This window comes from Exophiala oligosperma (genome assembly GCF_000835515.1).
Source record: "Exophiala oligosperma strain CBS 72588 unplaced genomic scaffold supercont1.1, whole genome shotgun sequence".
Classification (NCBI taxonomy): Eukaryota; Fungi; Ascomycota; class Eurotiomycetes; order Chaetothyriales; family Herpotrichiellaceae; genus Exophiala; species Exophiala oligosperma.
The window spans coordinates 3,777,178-3,793,788 of NW_015622818.1; the positions used below are offsets into that span (position 1 = coordinate 3,777,178).

Genomic DNA, 16,611 nt, shown 5'->3' on the forward strand with positions numbered 1-16,611 from the left:
CAACCATGGACATGCTAGCCCTTGGTTCCAGCAGCGAAATGGTAAAGATCCGCTCTTTAGCAGGGAAGGGGGCGATGGGGAAAACCACCTCCCGGTGGGAGGTACTCGCTTGGCTCTTGGAGAAAAGGCACCAACGAGAAGATCTTTGCCGCCTTCTACCGGGCCTCTTCAGACTGGGGGGCAGTTAACGCCCCGTAAGCACCCTCTCCTGATGACGGAGTAGTTGTCAAATGCCAATGTAGCCGTATGGGGCACTTGTTAAGCTTGCTTTCCAAAAGGTCCAGGTGCAGAGAACGAGTCTCTTCGCGTAGACGAGGTCTATTCCTCCTTACTCCGTCCAGACAAGTCCACTACTTCCCTGGCGAGGCACACAGTAGACTCTCTCAGTCCCAAGTGCCCATGATCCTTATGTACACCAGGTACGTGCCGCGCCGTGAAACTCTCGCGTCAAAGACCTGGTCAGTCCACAACTTTCTGCAAGAGTCCCGATATGAATGAAAGAAAGGTATAACCGAAATCATCTGGGTATAGCCTAAGTACAGGGGTGCGTGTGGCGACCAGGTACTCCAGTCAGTACTCCAGTACTCTCGTACCCAACAATTAGAACTCCCTTGTCTACTGAGTACGAAGTACAACCAACACCACGCGTGAGCATTTGAGTCTGACATATATTGCCTCAGTTCGACCCCACTACATTTCCCCCCCGGAGGTCCTTTTTGTGTGCCTGTCCTTGCGACATTGTTCTCATCAAAAGCGCTCGTTGACTTGCCTGATTGCACACTATGGCAAGGACATACACGCTCTATAACCTACGCATCATCCTAGTCTTGACCCTAGGGAGTCTTACCTTTGGGTATGGCTTCTCGGTCATCTCCAACACCATCGGTCAGCCGGGCTTCATTTCCTACTTCAACCTCGGCAACGATTCTAGTTACGACAATGCCATCACCGGCACCATCAATGGCCTCTACTGCGCTGGTGCGCTCTTCGGAGCCTTGCATGTCGGCTGGATGTGTGAAGCTCGTGGTCGGAAGGAGACCATGTACCTGGCTTGCCTGGTCAACGTCATCGGCGGCGCCCTCGAGACTGGCTCGGTCAACATTGCCATGTTTCTCGTCTCGAGGTTCATCTCGGGCTGGGGTATCGGTATGATGGTGGTGTTGATTCCGATCTATCAATCTGAAATTTGTAAGTGCATCAAATTTTGGCCCGCAGGACGTGCTGTGACTTGGATCGGGTGACATTCGTGTTGTGTCGTCCAAGCGAATCCCCAATAAGTCATCGGTGAACGTACTTTGATTCGCTCAATCAGTTCTTCGGTCACAATCCAATGGGCTCGGCTAACTGGAGAGCAGCACCGCCGAATGCTCGAGGATTTCTGGTCGGCCAGCACGGTACTTGGATTGTTCTGGGATATGCCATTGCAGGTTGGGTCGGTGCAGGGACCTACTACTCTTCGAACTTGTCATTTCAATGGCGGTTCCCGATCGCATTGTCCATTCTCCCACCATTGGCATTGGCAATATGTGCGCCTTGGATTCCCGAGTCTCCTCGATGGCGTAAGTAACGAGAACGAAACTGAAATCCGACCTGTGAACTAATGATGACAGTCTTGACGCGGGACCGACGAGATGAAGCCTGGGCGATTGTCAAGCGACTCCATGGTGGTGCAGTCTCGGACGACAAGGGCATGCAATATGCCCGTGAGGAGTTCTATCAAATGACAGAACAAGTCCGGGTTGATGGAGCTGTTTGGAAGGAGGGTGGTTGGCGTGGTATGCTAACCAAGAGGTCGTATCAAAAGCGCTTTTGGATGGGCTTCTTCATCCAGTACGCGGCACAGTCGACGGGAGCGCAAGTGATATATGGTGAGTTACACTGTCCTCAAGTAGGTAACATTGCCATTGTTGACCGTGTTCCAGTCTATATCGTTTCACTGTACCAAAACTTGGGTCTCACGGGTGGCGTGCCTTTGATTCTGGGAGCGGCATATGTCACAGTAGCAACCATTTCCAATTTCATCGGAGCTCTTCTCCTAGATAAAGTCGGACGAAAACCACTGCTGAGTAAGTTTGTCTGCTTGTCTGTGCGACCAACACCACTAAATATTGAATCATCAGTTACCGGACTCACGGGGTGCATGTTGTCCGTTTGCCTCGAGACCGCCATGATCGCAGAGTATGCGGGCACCACAAACAAGGCTGGCCTGTCGATGGGCGTCTTTTTCTCATTCTGTTTCATCAGTTTCTATGGTGGCGGTATCGACGTGGTCGGTTATGTCTATTGTTGTGAGTACCCGTATATTTTTGTTTCCATTTCAAACCCGACGGACGTCCGTCGCCCCATCAAAGTGGTATGATGACCCGACGACAAGGCTGCAGTCTTGATCGGGAAGCTTCTCTGCATGTTCTCCCGAAAGTCCTGTCGTCATGCGTCGTTGTGGCAGCGGCCGGGTGGCCCGACTATAAGCAAGAGGGACCCCTGGCTAACGGATCTTACCTGCAGCGGAGATCTTCCCGACGTACATTCGCTCGCAAGGCGTCGCCTGGTCGTTGGCGGGAACATTCCTCTCGACCTTGGTGTATGTCGAGGCAGCACCGACGGCCTTGGCCAACATAAAGTGGAAATACTATATCATCTTCATCTGTTTGACATTTGTCAATGTCCTGATATTCTATTTTTGGTGTCCCGAGGTATGTGACATTCCAAAACGTCCAACGTCGGACGTCGGACAAGGCTGACATATTCCGTAGACCAAGGGTCTGTCTTTGGAAGAGATCAACGCCTTATTCGGTGACGAAGTGGTGGTACATTTTGCCGATGCTACCGAAAAGCAAAGGCATGAATTGGCCGCCAAGGTTCAGGCAGAAGACGAACAACGGGAATACGACGCGAGAGGTGGCGAAGCCGCTCCTACGAGTACCACGGCGGCTGTGAAGGCATAAGAGAGGTTAAAAAGTACGAAGAAAGTCACACGAGCTGAAAGTCACGGAACTTGAGAATGTGGGGAGGGGGCCACTACCTCGAGGGTGTCCTGTACATACTGTACTCGAGGGTCTGGGGGTCATACTGTAGATGATGGTGTATTATTGCCTCAATCAGGTCCGTGGTGGACAGGTAGCAATTGGCCATTTCTCCCGTTCGAGAATTTGACTCTCCATCAGCAAGAGATTGTCGATCAAAGTGCTGATCAGGAATTCTTGTGCTCGACTATGTCGCAATATACAGTGCAACACTGGGTAGTCCGTAGGTCAATGGAAGAACGATGACGTCGAAGAGGTCCGGAGAGGGAGGGAGGGCGGGAGGCAGTGGGAAAGGATCAGGGGTCCTTGTAGATAGTCCGTAGATGGGTCCAGGATGCTGGCAAGGCCGTGGCTGGGAGAATTTGGGACGGTGAGCATATATTGGACAAGGGAACAGCATTGCCCTGTGGCTGCATTAGCTGCCGGATATTAATATCCTCGCTAAAAGCAGGGATCTCCTGTATGTCACCAATGACAGGCATCAGAGGCAGGAGACTATCGTGTATGTCAGCCTCCTATTCGCTCAAACGCCGTGGTCCCTAGTGATCTCAACCCAAGCCTCTGCCGGGGACTAGGAGGAGAGAAACCTGCTAAAAGGGGCTAAACTGAGACATTGTCGTCCATGCAAGTCAATCAACAAGAGAGAAACTCTGCCTTGTCACGATGGCTCGTGTCACCAACCACTAACAAGGCGTCACCGTGGTCACTATCCGTAGTTGTGGCCTACGGAGAGTGCTGTGCTCAATGCTTCCTCGACGAGTACATGTATTTGGCTCTATCACCAACCTCGTCATTTATTTTCGAACCGACAGCGCACTTCGATCTTCTTGTCTCGTGCCCTCTCCAGTCACCACTTCTCCCTCCTTGAGAAGTAAAGCTCCCACAACTTTTTCACCTTTTTGTTGTTGCTCCCCAGATCTTCGTGGCAAGGACCCATCGAAAGTCACCACCACCACTAGGCTCTGTGCTCGCTTCTTTTAAAATTGGCACCCACTTCTCAAAAGGGGCCATCAGTCTCCAGGACCACCAGCTCTAATAAACTTGTCGGCTAAGAGAAATGAACCACTGTTCAAGGAGGGCTTGACATTGCCACCGGCCAGCCAGAGCTAGAGAAAACTGATAGACAGACGTCGTTGTTGTCTGATCTTGAATTTCTTACACTTCCCATTTCCCAAGTTCGATTTGAAGTCGAACCCATTGTTGTTGTCATACAGTTACGGTTGTATGCGCGCCCAACAAGCAAAAAACAGAAAAACAGAACGGCACTGGAGGCTTCTTTTTCCCTTCTAATCCACAACCACAACAACAACCCACGTCACGGCACTGGGCATATTTTAAACACCACCGACTTTCCAGCCCATGTATAGTTCAAAACCAGACTGAGATACTACAGCAGAAACGATATAAAGGAAAACCCGTTACTACCGTATGATGCCCACGATGCAACCGGCGTCGGCGGCAATAAATCCATCGCCGCCCGCGACGGCTTCATTTTCTTCTTCTCTTGCTGCAGACAGCAACCAGCCGACTCTCCTCAGTCTGCCACCCGAGGTGAGAAATTTGATCTACCGCTTCGCTTTCCAACAACCCGAGCCTTTGCGCCTACGATGCCCCTCGCAACGACGGTTACGCCCATCGCGACCGCCTAAGGACGACCCTCGGGCCTTTCTGGATACCTGCCACCTCGTGCGCTCCGAGGCTTTGTGCTTGTACTACAGTCTCAACTCGCTTGTTTTTCGCTCGACTGAACATTTGCTGTCGTTCATCGCCGACCCCGAAATCCACCCATGCATCAAATCCTCTCTCGCCCACGTCGCCGTCGATTTTGGTGACGCGACCGACGCCGACTCCATCCTCAAAGACCACATCGTCCTCGTCGACACGTGCGTGGGCAGCTTGCCGCGCCTGAAGGCCCTGGAAACCCGCTTCTACGCGCGCACGATGGACTCGTGCTCGTTGCAGCATTTTCAAACTCTGGCCCTCGCGCTGGACGGTCTCGACGCCGAGATGAACGCCTCGCCCTCTCCGAGATCGTCTCGCTCGTCGCGCAGTTCTCGACAAAGTTCGCGACAGAGTTCCATTTCGAGCCGCGCGACGTCGCCCGTCTCCGAGGCCAGCAGCATCTGTTCCAGTCCGATGGAACTGGTTTGCGAGCCCGAGTCGATCAAGCCTGTATCCGAACAGCCCGAGCCAGAGTTCGACATGTCGGCAATCCAGGCCGAAGTGCTGGAACAGTATTGTTTCACCCCTTCGGCAGCGGTGGCCTTTGCCTCGTCCAAGCTCAAGTTCTCCGTCGCCGCGTCTTCGCACGTCTACCCCGGCGCCAAGCACGATAAACTAATATGTTACAATCTCCGCATCAGCGCCGACGGGGTTCGTAGCGCCCTGGGTGACGCGAAGGAGGCTGTCGAACAGCGCCTTGAGCGTGTCGGCATGCTTCCTAGACGGCTCAGTGAGATGTACGACGTCGCTGCCGACGGTGGATTTCATCAACGCGTACGCGCCACCCTCGCCTCTTGTGCTAGGATTGATGTCGGCGTGTCGTGAAGCCTTGATTATACATCAACATCAAAACAATACCCGACCGGAGTTCCAATCTGTCACTTCTCCGTGCTTGGAGTTTCGACATTCCCGGAGCCATTGGTCACAGCCTCGAAAATTCTCGGGGGCCAAAAACAGCAACTGCGCCGTCTTCGAGACATGACATTCAGAACTCGCGGGGGGCCTTGGATACCCGATATCTGGGTTCTGGCCCCCGCGAGGCTGAATGAAAAGCTAATCGCCAAGTGCCAAGTTGCCAAAATCTCAGGCCACCCTCAAGGCAAACTGAAAACTCTCTGGCTCCCCCGACCTCCGACCTCCGTTACTCCGTGGTGGGGTGGGTTGTTGTCGTTGTGGTGTTGTCTTTTTCGGTGATGGGGGCTGAGAAAAAGAAAAGTCCGGACAAGGGTTTTTTTTAATTAGCTCAGCCCTGGCATGATCGACCGCAAGGAACAAGGCGAGATTTACAACACCACCAAAAGAGGCAATAATGGCCAAGTGCCAGTCCTCGTACTCGTACTCGTATTATTGCGGAGTACGGAGGATCTTGTACAGCTGTTTCTCTGTCCTTATACTTCCTGACGATTCTCCTAGTCGTCCTTTCTTGTTTCTCACGGGGAGGGAGATTTTTTTTAATTGGTTTCTTTTTTCAGATACCCTCTACACGGAACCAGGACTCTTTTTACTGTATGTAATTCATAGTGGTAGTACCTTTTCAAGGTTTTACGAGATGACGAAAATGAGATATGATCATGACCTGCCTGCTTACATCTTTCTTCTGTTCCCTCTAGTTTTCTGACCTTTTCTTTCGGGTTGTCAAAATATTCGCGGAATAGGTATATGAGTTATCATAGTCAGTGGCAACTAAGGCATCCCAAATTCATTCGCGGAGTAGGGAAGACGGACAATAAATAGCCTCGGGTCATCGTCTTCAATCTCCATGATGGACATTTACCGTCGGTTTTTGTTCACGACAGAGAGGATCGTCCGGATACGTACAGACTATCTGTCATCGACCCTATTGACTAGGGGCCACCTTTCTCGAGGCTAGATGACCCAGAGTCTCTTCCAGTCTTTTCCACGCATCCTCGACCATATCCGGGATGTCGACGTGAGCGATGAAATGTCTACCTTTGGGACCATAACCGTTCTCGTCATCTCTCAGGCGCGGGACTTCCCCCAACAACAAATCCGTGAATCTCGACCAACTCCAAAGCTCTGATTCTTGAATCCCCGGTACTTGAAAATGTGATTGTTTGCTCGTCTCGTCCACTGTCACTCGAGGGACAAATGTCGGACATGCTGAGAATATCGGTGATGGTGAAACATCGGCGTACGCTCTTTTGAATGAAGCGACGGTCCGTAACGACATGGTAGGATCTTGAACGATGATGAATGATTTTGGGTTTGAAACGCCATGAGCTTCGAGAACCTTGCGAGTTTCTGTCGCATTGGATCCGCAATTGGTCGACTCGTCCTCGACGATAAGCCTCAGAGTCCCTACTGAGTTCTGAACGTGGTCATTGACACCTGGGTAGAATCGTTTCATCACAAGTTGAAGCACTCTGGCTTCCGGCATGCCTTGGATATTGGGTGATAACGAGTGGTACTTGGTACTGTTCCTCACTGATTCGTATAAGAATTTGGTCGAATGGCCAATCCCACCGCAAATCACGACCGTTCTGGCCAACTCGGGTCCCCGTTTCTCCAAGGTCGAAAACACCTCGTGGGCAATAGGTAATATAGAGTTGCCGCAGAATACCAAGACGTCAGCAGGTTCGCATGTCGACAGTGAGGAGATGTCTTCGCAAGAAATGAACTCCGCAACCGTGTTGATGTCCGCTGTGGTGGAAGCGGAGTATTCTTGATCCATCCTGTTCAATCAATGGTCCGGATGTTCTCTGCTACAGTCCGAGATTCACGCAAGCAAGAATGAACCGCTTCGAAGCGTCTACCCGTGTCTCATGCAGGGTCCAGCACAGTCCTACTCACAACGATGATCTGGGAAGTGAGGAATGTGTCCTACTCGGATAAAACACTCTTTCAAATGATCAGCATTATTGCCAGAACATTTTCTGACCTGAGTGATGAAAATACGAGTATGGGTCAAAGGTGTGGATGTGTGCAAGGGCCCGCATGTGCTTGGTTTACATGTGTCTCTGGTTCACCGTAATCATTCATACTGGTTCGTCAACGATAGCTTCACCATCAGCTTGCATATGAAAGGATCAACTTTTGCTCAGGGTCATTCGGTGGTCGATGAGGTAAATTCACCGTATAGACCTGGAGTCAATAAGAAGCCTAGTACTTCGTAAAGCTATCACTTCGTCTCTACCGTACTCGTACTCGTATTCCCGCCCACAAATGGTTTAGTCATCAGGACGACCCTCACGTGACTCGGTTCTTAGTATGAGCCGACGCTAGTCCATTCCTGGGAATCCCGTCATCCTCTCTCCCTTCGTCGCTCGGCTGGAACAATCTTCACTTTGGACCGACATTGAACTCATGACTCGGATTCTCTCCGGTTTTCCATGAATCCTTTGTCGGTCTGGTTGTCTGTAGACTGGAAATCGCTGTGGTGTTGTGTCATCAAAACTTCATCCCGTGTTACTGGCCGCGCATAAGCCGTACAGTGAGAAAAGTTGACAGACTTTGACCGAAGTTGTGCCACTCTGAATCAGTCATTTTCGCATCACCACTTTAGGCTTTGTTAAATCAGGCAACCATTTTGAGAATTGTTCTTGTTCTGTTGCAAAATGGCAGTGGATAAGCCCCTCCCGGTCGAGACACTTCTACCCTTCAACTCCAATCGTTCACCAAGCAACTTCTCTTACACTTCGAGGCCACAGCCCCAGGAATTGCGCATGGACAGTCAATCGCCTGTAAGTGCCGAGGAAGACGATGGCACGGAGAACGAGGCCGAGCGACCAAAACGTCAGAAGCGATCCAGAGCCTGTGTGGCATGTCGAAATATGAAGATACGATGTCTCCCCGTCGAAGGTCAAGAAGCATGTCTTGCTTGTTCCAAGGTCAATCGAGACTGCGTCATGCCGGGACCTCCGCGCAAACGCCAAAAGACCGTTCACAAGGTGGCCGAGCTGGAAAAGAAGATCAACGCCCTGACTGATGCCCTTCTTGCCAAGCAGCAAGCCGAACCATCTCCACCGACAACATCACCGGAGAAGGAACAGACAACCAGCGCGAGTTCGGCGCCATCTGCGATTGAAGAAACCTCCAACAGTGGAGGTGATTCCTGGGCCTCCAAGCCCCCTGTGAACCTCGATGAACCTCGCCCCCATCCCGTGGATTCAAACACCGCCTGCCCATTTTCATCCATCACTGCTGTCAAGGATGACTATGTCGATGTTGTTGACCGCGGGATGGTGTCCCTGGAATCGGCCACGACTTTGTTCAACCATTGGAAGCAGCACATGTCGCAGGGTTGTCCCATAACTCTTTGCCCCGCAGGGATCCAAGCACACACCATACGAACACAACGGCCCATGACATTCCTAGCGATATTGATGGTCGCCAGTTCTGCTATGCTGCCTTCTGTCCAGTCGACACTCGCGACGGAAGTCGCTCACCAATATGCTCAAAGAGTGTTGTTTCACGGAGAGAGATCTATGGATCTGGTCCAAGCGATGCTTCTCTACTCTCAGTTCTACGTTCGTCCTCGAACCGCAAAGGATCTGGCGTTTCACCAACTTTCACAAGCCGCCTTGACGATGTGTTACGATTTGGGGATTGGGAAGAGATCGAGGGTGCGCAGCAAATGGACACCCCAGGAACATCTAGAACTCGCTCGAACATGGCTTGCGGCATGTTGGGCAAATATTTCGTGTGTTTTATGTGGTCATGACCTCTATATGCCTGACTAACGTTTTTGCAGGGTCTCGACCGTTCTTCGTCTTCCCACCGCCGCCAGGTTTGATGTCCACGCTGAGGAATGTATACAGGTGGTGGAAAGCAGCCCACATGCGTTGCCCGGCGATAAATGGATGGTTGCACAAGCCAGACTGTCGCGAATCGCTCAAGAAATCTCCGACGCCTTCAACATGTGCGATCCCGGTGCCGAGTTGAATTTTACAGACGGCAGGACCCAGCATCAACTCAAATATTTCCGTCGACAATTGGATGAATGGGAGAAATCAGTTGATCCCAGTATAGACAACCGTGAGTGGTTTTGAGCTGGCACAGGTGCTCATTTATTGACGACTTCCAGGTCTGGTCTTACATCAACGATGTAGTATTGATCTTTACATACACGAAGTTGCGCTACATTGGGAACACAGCCTCGACGACTGGAAACCGGGGAACATCGACTACGAAAAGAAAGGTCCTGAAACAATTACCTCTCTCCACATCGACGCTCTGGCTACTCTCCTGTCCAGCAGCCACAAGCTCCTCGACAACTATCTCTCACTCGAAGTCTCTCGGGCGCGGGCCTTGCCAAATCTGTACATCGTGTGGAATGCGTATGCGATCGTGATACTCATCAAGATCCACTGGATCGTCTTTGGTCCCGGGTCAAAGGTCAACTCGATATTCGCCTCGGAGATCAAGACCGACTATTACCTGGACTCGATCACCAGCAAGGTCGTTCAGATCACGGCAGAAGGACGGTGCCCGTGCGCCGAGGCGTTTGGGTTTGTGTTCAAGAAATTGAAAACGTGGCACCAGCATCTCGGAGGCATGAATTCGGACGACGAGCAAGCGCAGGACGTCGAGGCCCGACGACAGCGAAGCGCGCAACTCTTTGGAAGCGAGCCACTCACGTTCATCCAGACCGTGAGGAAGGAGGAAATGGCGAATCCGGACGCCCAACAGCAACAGGTGTACCCGCCTGCGTCACTTCCTCACCAGCGGTTCATGATGGCGGATGGACTTCTCGGGACAAACTTGAACGCGGCCTACGATGCAGCCAGCTATGGAAACACGAATTGGGATCAATTCAATTTCAGCACCGAGGAAATGGACATGTTTGATGTCTACATGTCCAATTCCGGATGGATGGGATATTTGCTGTGATGAGGAATTGCCGAGACTGAATAACACCGTTGAACAAGGTTATACTTTGACAATGTGCTGTTGATCCGATGATTATTACGATCACCACGCAGCGAACGCTCTTCAAAAAGACGTGCAAAAAAAAAAGAACACCCAAACGACAATCCGAACTCCATCCCACAGACCAAAAAAACAAACTCAGCACCAACCAATGATTCCTTCGCCCAGGATACGTTTACTTCCTTGATCGAATACCGATACCGCCCTGCCGACGATCCCATCACCTCCAACGCCCAGGTTTAGCCGCACGTTTCCTGTTCTCGAGGTGGCGGCGAGCGTGTCGATGATGAAAGAGTGCAAGATGGGATTGTTTGGAGTGTCCTCTTCCTCTTCGGAATCCGAGCCAGAATCACTCCCGGCCCCGGATGACCATGATTGGGTTGTTGGAAAAGAGGAGGACAAAGGTTGGCCATATTTGCTATTTCCACGCATTCATTGTCAGTCGAGTTCCGATTTGTTTGCCGGATGGGGGCTGGGAAGGATGGTGACCAAAATCAAGACTTACTGGATCCTGAGGTTCAAAAATCCCCTTCCGCAACTGCCGCCGTTGGTGGTGTCTTTCTCGCCTTCAAACGTCGACGTGGTGGCTCCTGGGGTCTTGTTCGACAGGCGTAACCTTCCTCGAAAGGCAGAATTCGCTTGTGCGTTTGGATGAATGACGGCCACGAGGTCGCCGGATTCAGGGGCAGGAGGAAGATGTGAATCTCCACACATTTTTTTTTCCTGCGGTTGGTTTTTGTTTTTATTTGTCGATGGTTATACGACTGAGCTATACAAAAGTTCTCGTGTCGATCAGTGGTGGTCGAAGTTGTGAGGGAGATGTGGTGGCTGAAGATGTGTGTAATGATGTGCGGGAAAGTAAAGAGAGAAGAAGATGGTGACGAGTATGATGTTCAAGTTTAGATGCTTGTGTCTGTGTGTGAGATTATTTATCGATGTGCTTTCATCGAGATATCCTAGACGTTGGGTGGGACGGTTTGTCGACCTTTATGTGTACCTCAAGTGACTCGGTGTCTATGTGATGGAAAAGGAATAACATGCTCTCACTCCTCTCAATTTCATGGGATCCGGACGGAATGGGGAAAATAACATGCTCAATATAACCCCCGTACTTGTTCACGTGGTTGGAATGGTCCTCTATTTTGGTCTCAAGGTCCTCAGTTGCTCTGTTTGGGTTATTACAAGTACAATGGCTTGGCTGAGCCGAAAGCCTCGAAATGAGATGAAAAAAATGTGCTCATGATCGCGGTCGCAGAAGGCTGTATGTACGAGCAAGTTATTTCTCAGGAAATTGCGGAGTACGGGGGATTTTCAGAACAATAATCAAATCCTGAAGTCCGACGTATGTTGAGCACGTTTTTTAATGTCGAGGCGCTGAGCGACGAAACTATTGAGTGAGCAAGTTTTGATCCAGAACGAATTGAAGTGGGCTGTGTTTTGTTTCTTCTCTCCCGGTCGCCGAAATTGAGATTGACCCGCAGATCACGTGTCGCTTCTTGGAACAGGTCTTATACTCCTTGTACTCCGTAGTAGAGACCAAGCCTTGAATTCCTTTACCTTTGCCTATTCCTCTCATTTCGCTCAATACAAGGTGATGGCTTGATGACATTGGTCATTATGTGTTGCTTGCGTGCTGGAATACAAGATACGCGGTTCCCCGGCGTTACCCTCAGGTATCCATCGCCACAGCCATTGCACCGACAACAGTTCCAACCACCAACACAGCCGTACGGACACTGTTGTGCCACATCCATCGACGTACGAGATTGGCGGTGGTAAAAGTTCGATCTCTCTCTACGCTTCGTCTCTCGTTGAAGGCGTACGTGAGTGCCATGACGGAGGGGACGTGGGGGCCTGCGAGGCGCTCTGCACGTCTCGAGAGGGCACCGTTTGTCCTTCGGAGAAAGGTGAGTGCGTAAGGAACCCCTGACGCGTTGAGGATCGCGGCGAGAATGTATAGAGTTCGTATGAGAGAGGAAGAGGAGGATGATGGTGCTGCTGTGACGTGGCCAATGCGGTGGAGTTTGTCAGTTGAAATCACCCTTTTCGTAATGCCGGTAGGAGTGACATTGGGATCATGACGATACTTTGTACGGGACGAAGAGGCAGAAAATCATGCATATAAGAAAAGACAAGGCAAAGTAAGAAATGGTTGAAACTGACCTTGATAAGCCAAATACCCAAAACTCAACGCATTGATAAGACACAGAGGTCTCGAAACCTATAACGGGAAAGCAATTCTCAACCCTCAAATCCATACGAATACAATACGGCAGATGCCACGGCCCGGTGACATTGTCATCGATCGACACAGTCCTGGAAAAGCTCACATAAAACCCGTCGAGGTATATCTCACGCCACTGTTTGGCCATCAATGCTTCCCCAGGGGCAAAGAGGATCGCCGGGACCGCCGCATGGGACAAAGACCATGTGTATCCTACATTTTTGTTCCGAATACGAATCAGTCGGGCTGATTACAAGTAGGATGGTGGTGGTGGTGGTGGGATTTGTGAGAACCATCAGGTGACAATGGGGCGGAGAACGGTTTATCAGAAAAGAACAAAATTTTTACCAGCAAAGATTCCAGATGAAGTCAATCCAGCCACTTTGGCGATTGTGATGGCTTCCATGGTTTGTCGTCGACAAAAATGATTGACTTGATTTACACAAGACCAATCTTGACAATAGTGTGTATCGACGGAAGCGTCCTGTGTGCTCCGTACTGTTGACTTCTTGACAAGGCTGGAAGGCAGGGCAATAATTGGGTAATAATGAAGGCAAGGCAGACACTTTTTTTTATAATGGACAATTTTGTTTCACTTCAACCTTCCGTACGATCCGAAAGAAAAGAAAAGAAAAGAGAGTCAAGGGCCATGAAATATTTAAACAGGGTTGAGGCTGACATTTACAGTAAGTTTTTATGTACAGTAGGTTGCAGTCTATGGCGTGAAATTAGGTATCTGGCCCCCTCCCGCCCTTCCTGGCACGGAATGAGGTTGCGACTGTGTCTACAGTAATACTCCGTACTCTATCGAGGAAAAACGTGTATGGCAGGGATAGATTAAAATTGGGCGCCGGCGGTACGCCGTAAGCAAAGGAGTCAAAACCTACGGATACCTATCTAGGTACCTAGTTGGCGTAAGTTTATGGCCGGAACCCTTGATGACCAAAGGTATTTTAATTACTGTGTATACGGAGTACACCCGTACGTTTGGTGGTTAGTTTGCACCCCTACTTTGTACTATGTACTAATGGTCAGGCTGATTACGCAAAGGTACAGTTGAAAATGTTACTGTGAAGGTGCCGAAGAAACCAAAAGGATCGAGATCTGGCCCCCACCTTCATGGCCCCTCCCTTTTCAATGACCTACTGTACCCAGAAAGTCATAGATATATGCGTGGGACAAAATAGAAAAGGGACAATGGGTTTGGGATATCTCAAGACCACCAACTCGTAATCGATGATGACAACAAGTAAAATGTGTATTCCGTACGATTGAGGGATATTCGACACCACGAACGGGAGGAAAATGAAGTGTGTTGAATGATAGTCCCTTAATGGTCCTATTCTGTAGTTGTGTGCTGCGCGCTGTGTTCATATGCAATCCACGTTCACGATTAGGTCTACACCAACAAATTCCATGACTGTATCCTGAGCAATTCTTATCGTCCCTGGCCATCCCGTCCGCCGGAGCATAACCAACGAAAAGGTCCAAAGATGTCTTCATAATCCAACAAGACTTTCGTTGATCCAAGCAAGCCCTAAATTCTGCATTCGTGAATACTGCGATACTTGGTTCACTCGTATGCCGACTTTCATGTCATCGGGGGAGAGTGATGAGGGACGCCATTCCAAAGGCTTTTGGTTCCTGACCACAGAATGGCTGACCATGAGCCACGGCCACTGATCGACGACTAGACCAGATGTATTATGATTCATGCCTTCCCATGAATAGCATGGTTCGTTTCTGACTCGAAGATTGTACAATTATCAAAATATGGCTGATAATCGGATGTCGATGGTCTGGCAGCAGGGATTCGATTTTCTCCGGATGCTGGTCTCCTGAATTTAACGCTATTTGCACAGCTCATGCTGCAATCTCAATCTTTTCGTGTTGGAAGTATTGAATCCTCGCCGGACTTCACTTCAGGCGAAGACTTGCCGGTTGCCACACGTTCGAGCCTCGTCGTTATTTTTCCAAACACTGGCTCCAGTTTGAGGTTCCAAATTTGACTTGCTACTGCTAGACAAGCTGCCAAAACCATGGTCGCAAAAGCACATTGAAAAAACCCAGGCACAGGATATCGATTCACATAAAACTCTCTGCCATCTTCACCGGTCTGAACAAAGGGAGTCAATGACTGACCGAGGTGAAGAACCCAGGCAAAAATAGTACGCAACAGCATGCCGTGAAGCAGATAGATGGCGAAGCTGACTTTACCAAGCCACTCCAATGGTCTTTGACTGAGAACCCAACGGGCGTGAGGAGAGATGATGATGCCAAAAACGAGCACGATTCCACCAAGGGAACCATACATTCGGTCGACACTCTCACCAGGCAGAAACCGGACTCCGAATGCGTGCATCCTCCTTGACCAGCTGGCCGCATCAGGATAGCCTCCTGGATAAGACATAAGGAAAAGGCCGGTAAGAATAGATGATGGGGAGAGAATATGGGAGACCTTGGAAAGAGCTTCGGCACCTCCCACAAGACTCATCTCAGCCAGGATGATACCAGCGAAGCAACAAAGTCCAGTCCATGCTGAGAAGTTGTTAGTAATTGATACCCATAGATGATGGCGCACAACTTACGATCGCCAATAAGCCAGCTCCAGTTCAGGCTCCAGCCTATCAGCACAGACAAAGTGGCAGTCCTCCAAGTTGGGGTCATGGTTGCAGTCAGAAACAGAGCACTGATGATCATAAAGCTTCCCTGCAGCAGGTATATCAAAGCCCATTGTGGTTGATCATAGGGGTTCTCTGGTCCAAAGGCCCAAGTTGCCGAGAGACCGCGAAGTAGATCTTGTACGGCTTTCAGCCAGTTTGCGCTTGGCAAGGGCGTGGTGTTGTTCAACCAGAAAGCATCACTCAGTCCTGCCGTGGAGTACAAACCCATGTTGCAAATGAACCAGCTTATGATGGTTGCCACTGTAGCCGGGAGAACAAGCCGGAAGATGCGACTGAAAGATGATGAGGCCAACTTGCTTAGTGTCTTGTCGGCTTGTCCTGACCGAGCCAGACGTAGGGGTGCCAGAGCGTTGACAAAGCCCATGAGAATGAAAAAGATGGCGACCCATGAGTGTCCGCTAGCAACAAGACGAAACAGTGGTCGCTGAAAGAGTGAAGGAGTTGTGCTCCCCGGTGCGCAACATGGTGGTATTATGCCCCTTGCGTAGCACAAAGTCAAGTGTGAACAAACGACCATCATCGCGGCGATGCCTCGCAGACCCTGTTTGCCACACGCGTCAACAACTGAACCTCTGGGAGAGAGTGGACGTAGCATGACTTACGTGAGCCCATGTTGTATCTTTCAGTACTTCTGCCTTGGCTTCGGTTGACAGGTGAAAGAGTTCTCCATAAGATCTGAGCACACTTCTCATCTTCTCCATGGGGAGAATGTTGAAGGGAGAGGAGAGTGATGAATGAGTGGAATGGTGGATCGATGAGCCAGAATATCCAACAACAAAAAAGAGATGGTACGGGGGTTGAGTACCGAGCGTGGACGTGAAAACCCGGGGAGGAATTCAAGCTTTTCGCTTCAGGTTTCTGACACGGTCGAGACTGCGTGGTATGTTCAACTTTGTGGCTGTCGGAGAGCAAAAGAGTGTTTCACATCAGACTGGATCTGAACACTCAGAGGACGAGGGTCCAGTAAAGGAGCGACCATCAGTGCGGGAAGTGCCTACCGTCGCCCCATGAGCCCCTGTAAGATGGAGAGGTGGACGCCACCAGATCCGCTTATGATGGACGCGCCGAG

The 16,611-nt window shown here is 50.4% G+C and overlaps 6 protein-coding genes across 6 annotated transcripts; 3 read left to right on the forward strand and 3 right to left on the reverse strand.

The window, feature by feature from the left end:
• The first annotated feature begins 739 nt into the window (after positions 1-739).
• Positions 740-3,183, forward strand: PV06_01285 (uncharacterized protein). The gene is made up of 7 exons (XM_016401883.1): positions 740-1,188; positions 1,356-1,559; positions 1,611-1,868; positions 1,923-2,066; positions 2,121-2,288; positions 2,506-2,693; positions 2,754-3,183. Exons 1-7 carry the CDS (start codon positions 783-785, stop codon positions 2,943-2,945), a joined length of 1,560 nt encoding a protein of 519 aa, XP_016268936.1. The 5' UTR covers positions 740-782; the 3' UTR covers positions 2,946-3,183.
• A 686-nt stretch (positions 3,184-3,869) lies between these two features.
• Positions 3,870-6,326, forward strand: PV06_01286 (uncharacterized protein). The gene has a single exon (XM_016401884.1). The coding sequence runs from the start codon at positions 4,452-4,454 to the stop codon at positions 5,568-5,570; it is 1,119 nt and encodes a 372-aa protein (XP_016268937.1). The 5' UTR covers positions 3,870-4,451; the 3' UTR covers positions 5,571-6,326.
• Positions 6,297-7,676, reverse strand: PV06_01287 (uncharacterized protein). Its single transcript, XM_016401885.1, has one exon. It carries the CDS (start codon positions 7,435-7,437, stop codon positions 6,583-6,585), a length of 855 nt encoding a protein of 284 aa, XP_016268938.1. The 5' UTR covers positions 7,438-7,676; the 3' UTR covers positions 6,297-6,582.
• A 384-nt stretch (positions 7,677-8,060) lies between these two features.
• On the forward strand, positions 8,061-11,832 carry PV06_01288 (uncharacterized protein). The gene is made up of 3 exons (XM_016401886.1): positions 8,061-9,405; positions 9,457-9,740; positions 9,790-11,832. Exons 1-3 carry the CDS (start codon positions 8,321-8,323, stop codon positions 10,593-10,595), a joined length of 2,175 nt encoding a protein of 724 aa, XP_016268939.1. The 5' UTR covers positions 8,061-8,320; the 3' UTR covers positions 10,596-11,832.
• PV06_01289 (uncharacterized protein) lies at positions 10,332-12,008 on the reverse strand. The gene is made up of 2 exons (XM_016401887.1): positions 11,140-12,008; positions 10,332-11,052 (listed from the first exon to the last, which is right to left on the reverse strand). The coding sequence occupies exons 1-2, from the start codon at positions 11,346-11,348 to the stop codon at positions 10,773-10,775; spliced, it is 489 nt and encodes a 162-aa protein (XP_016268940.1). The 5' UTR covers positions 11,349-12,008; the 3' UTR covers positions 10,332-10,772.
• A 2,239-nt stretch (positions 12,009-14,247) lies between these two features.
• PV06_01290 (uncharacterized protein) lies at positions 14,248-16,516 on the reverse strand. The gene is made up of 3 exons (XM_016401888.1): positions 16,145-16,516; positions 15,447-16,083; positions 14,248-15,396 (listed from the first exon to the last, which is right to left on the reverse strand). The coding sequence occupies exons 1-3, from the start codon at positions 16,241-16,243 to the stop codon at positions 14,735-14,737; spliced, it is 1,398 nt and encodes a 465-aa protein (XP_016268941.1). The 5' UTR covers positions 16,244-16,516; the 3' UTR covers positions 14,248-14,734.
• Positions 16,517-16,611: the final 95 nt, after the last annotated feature.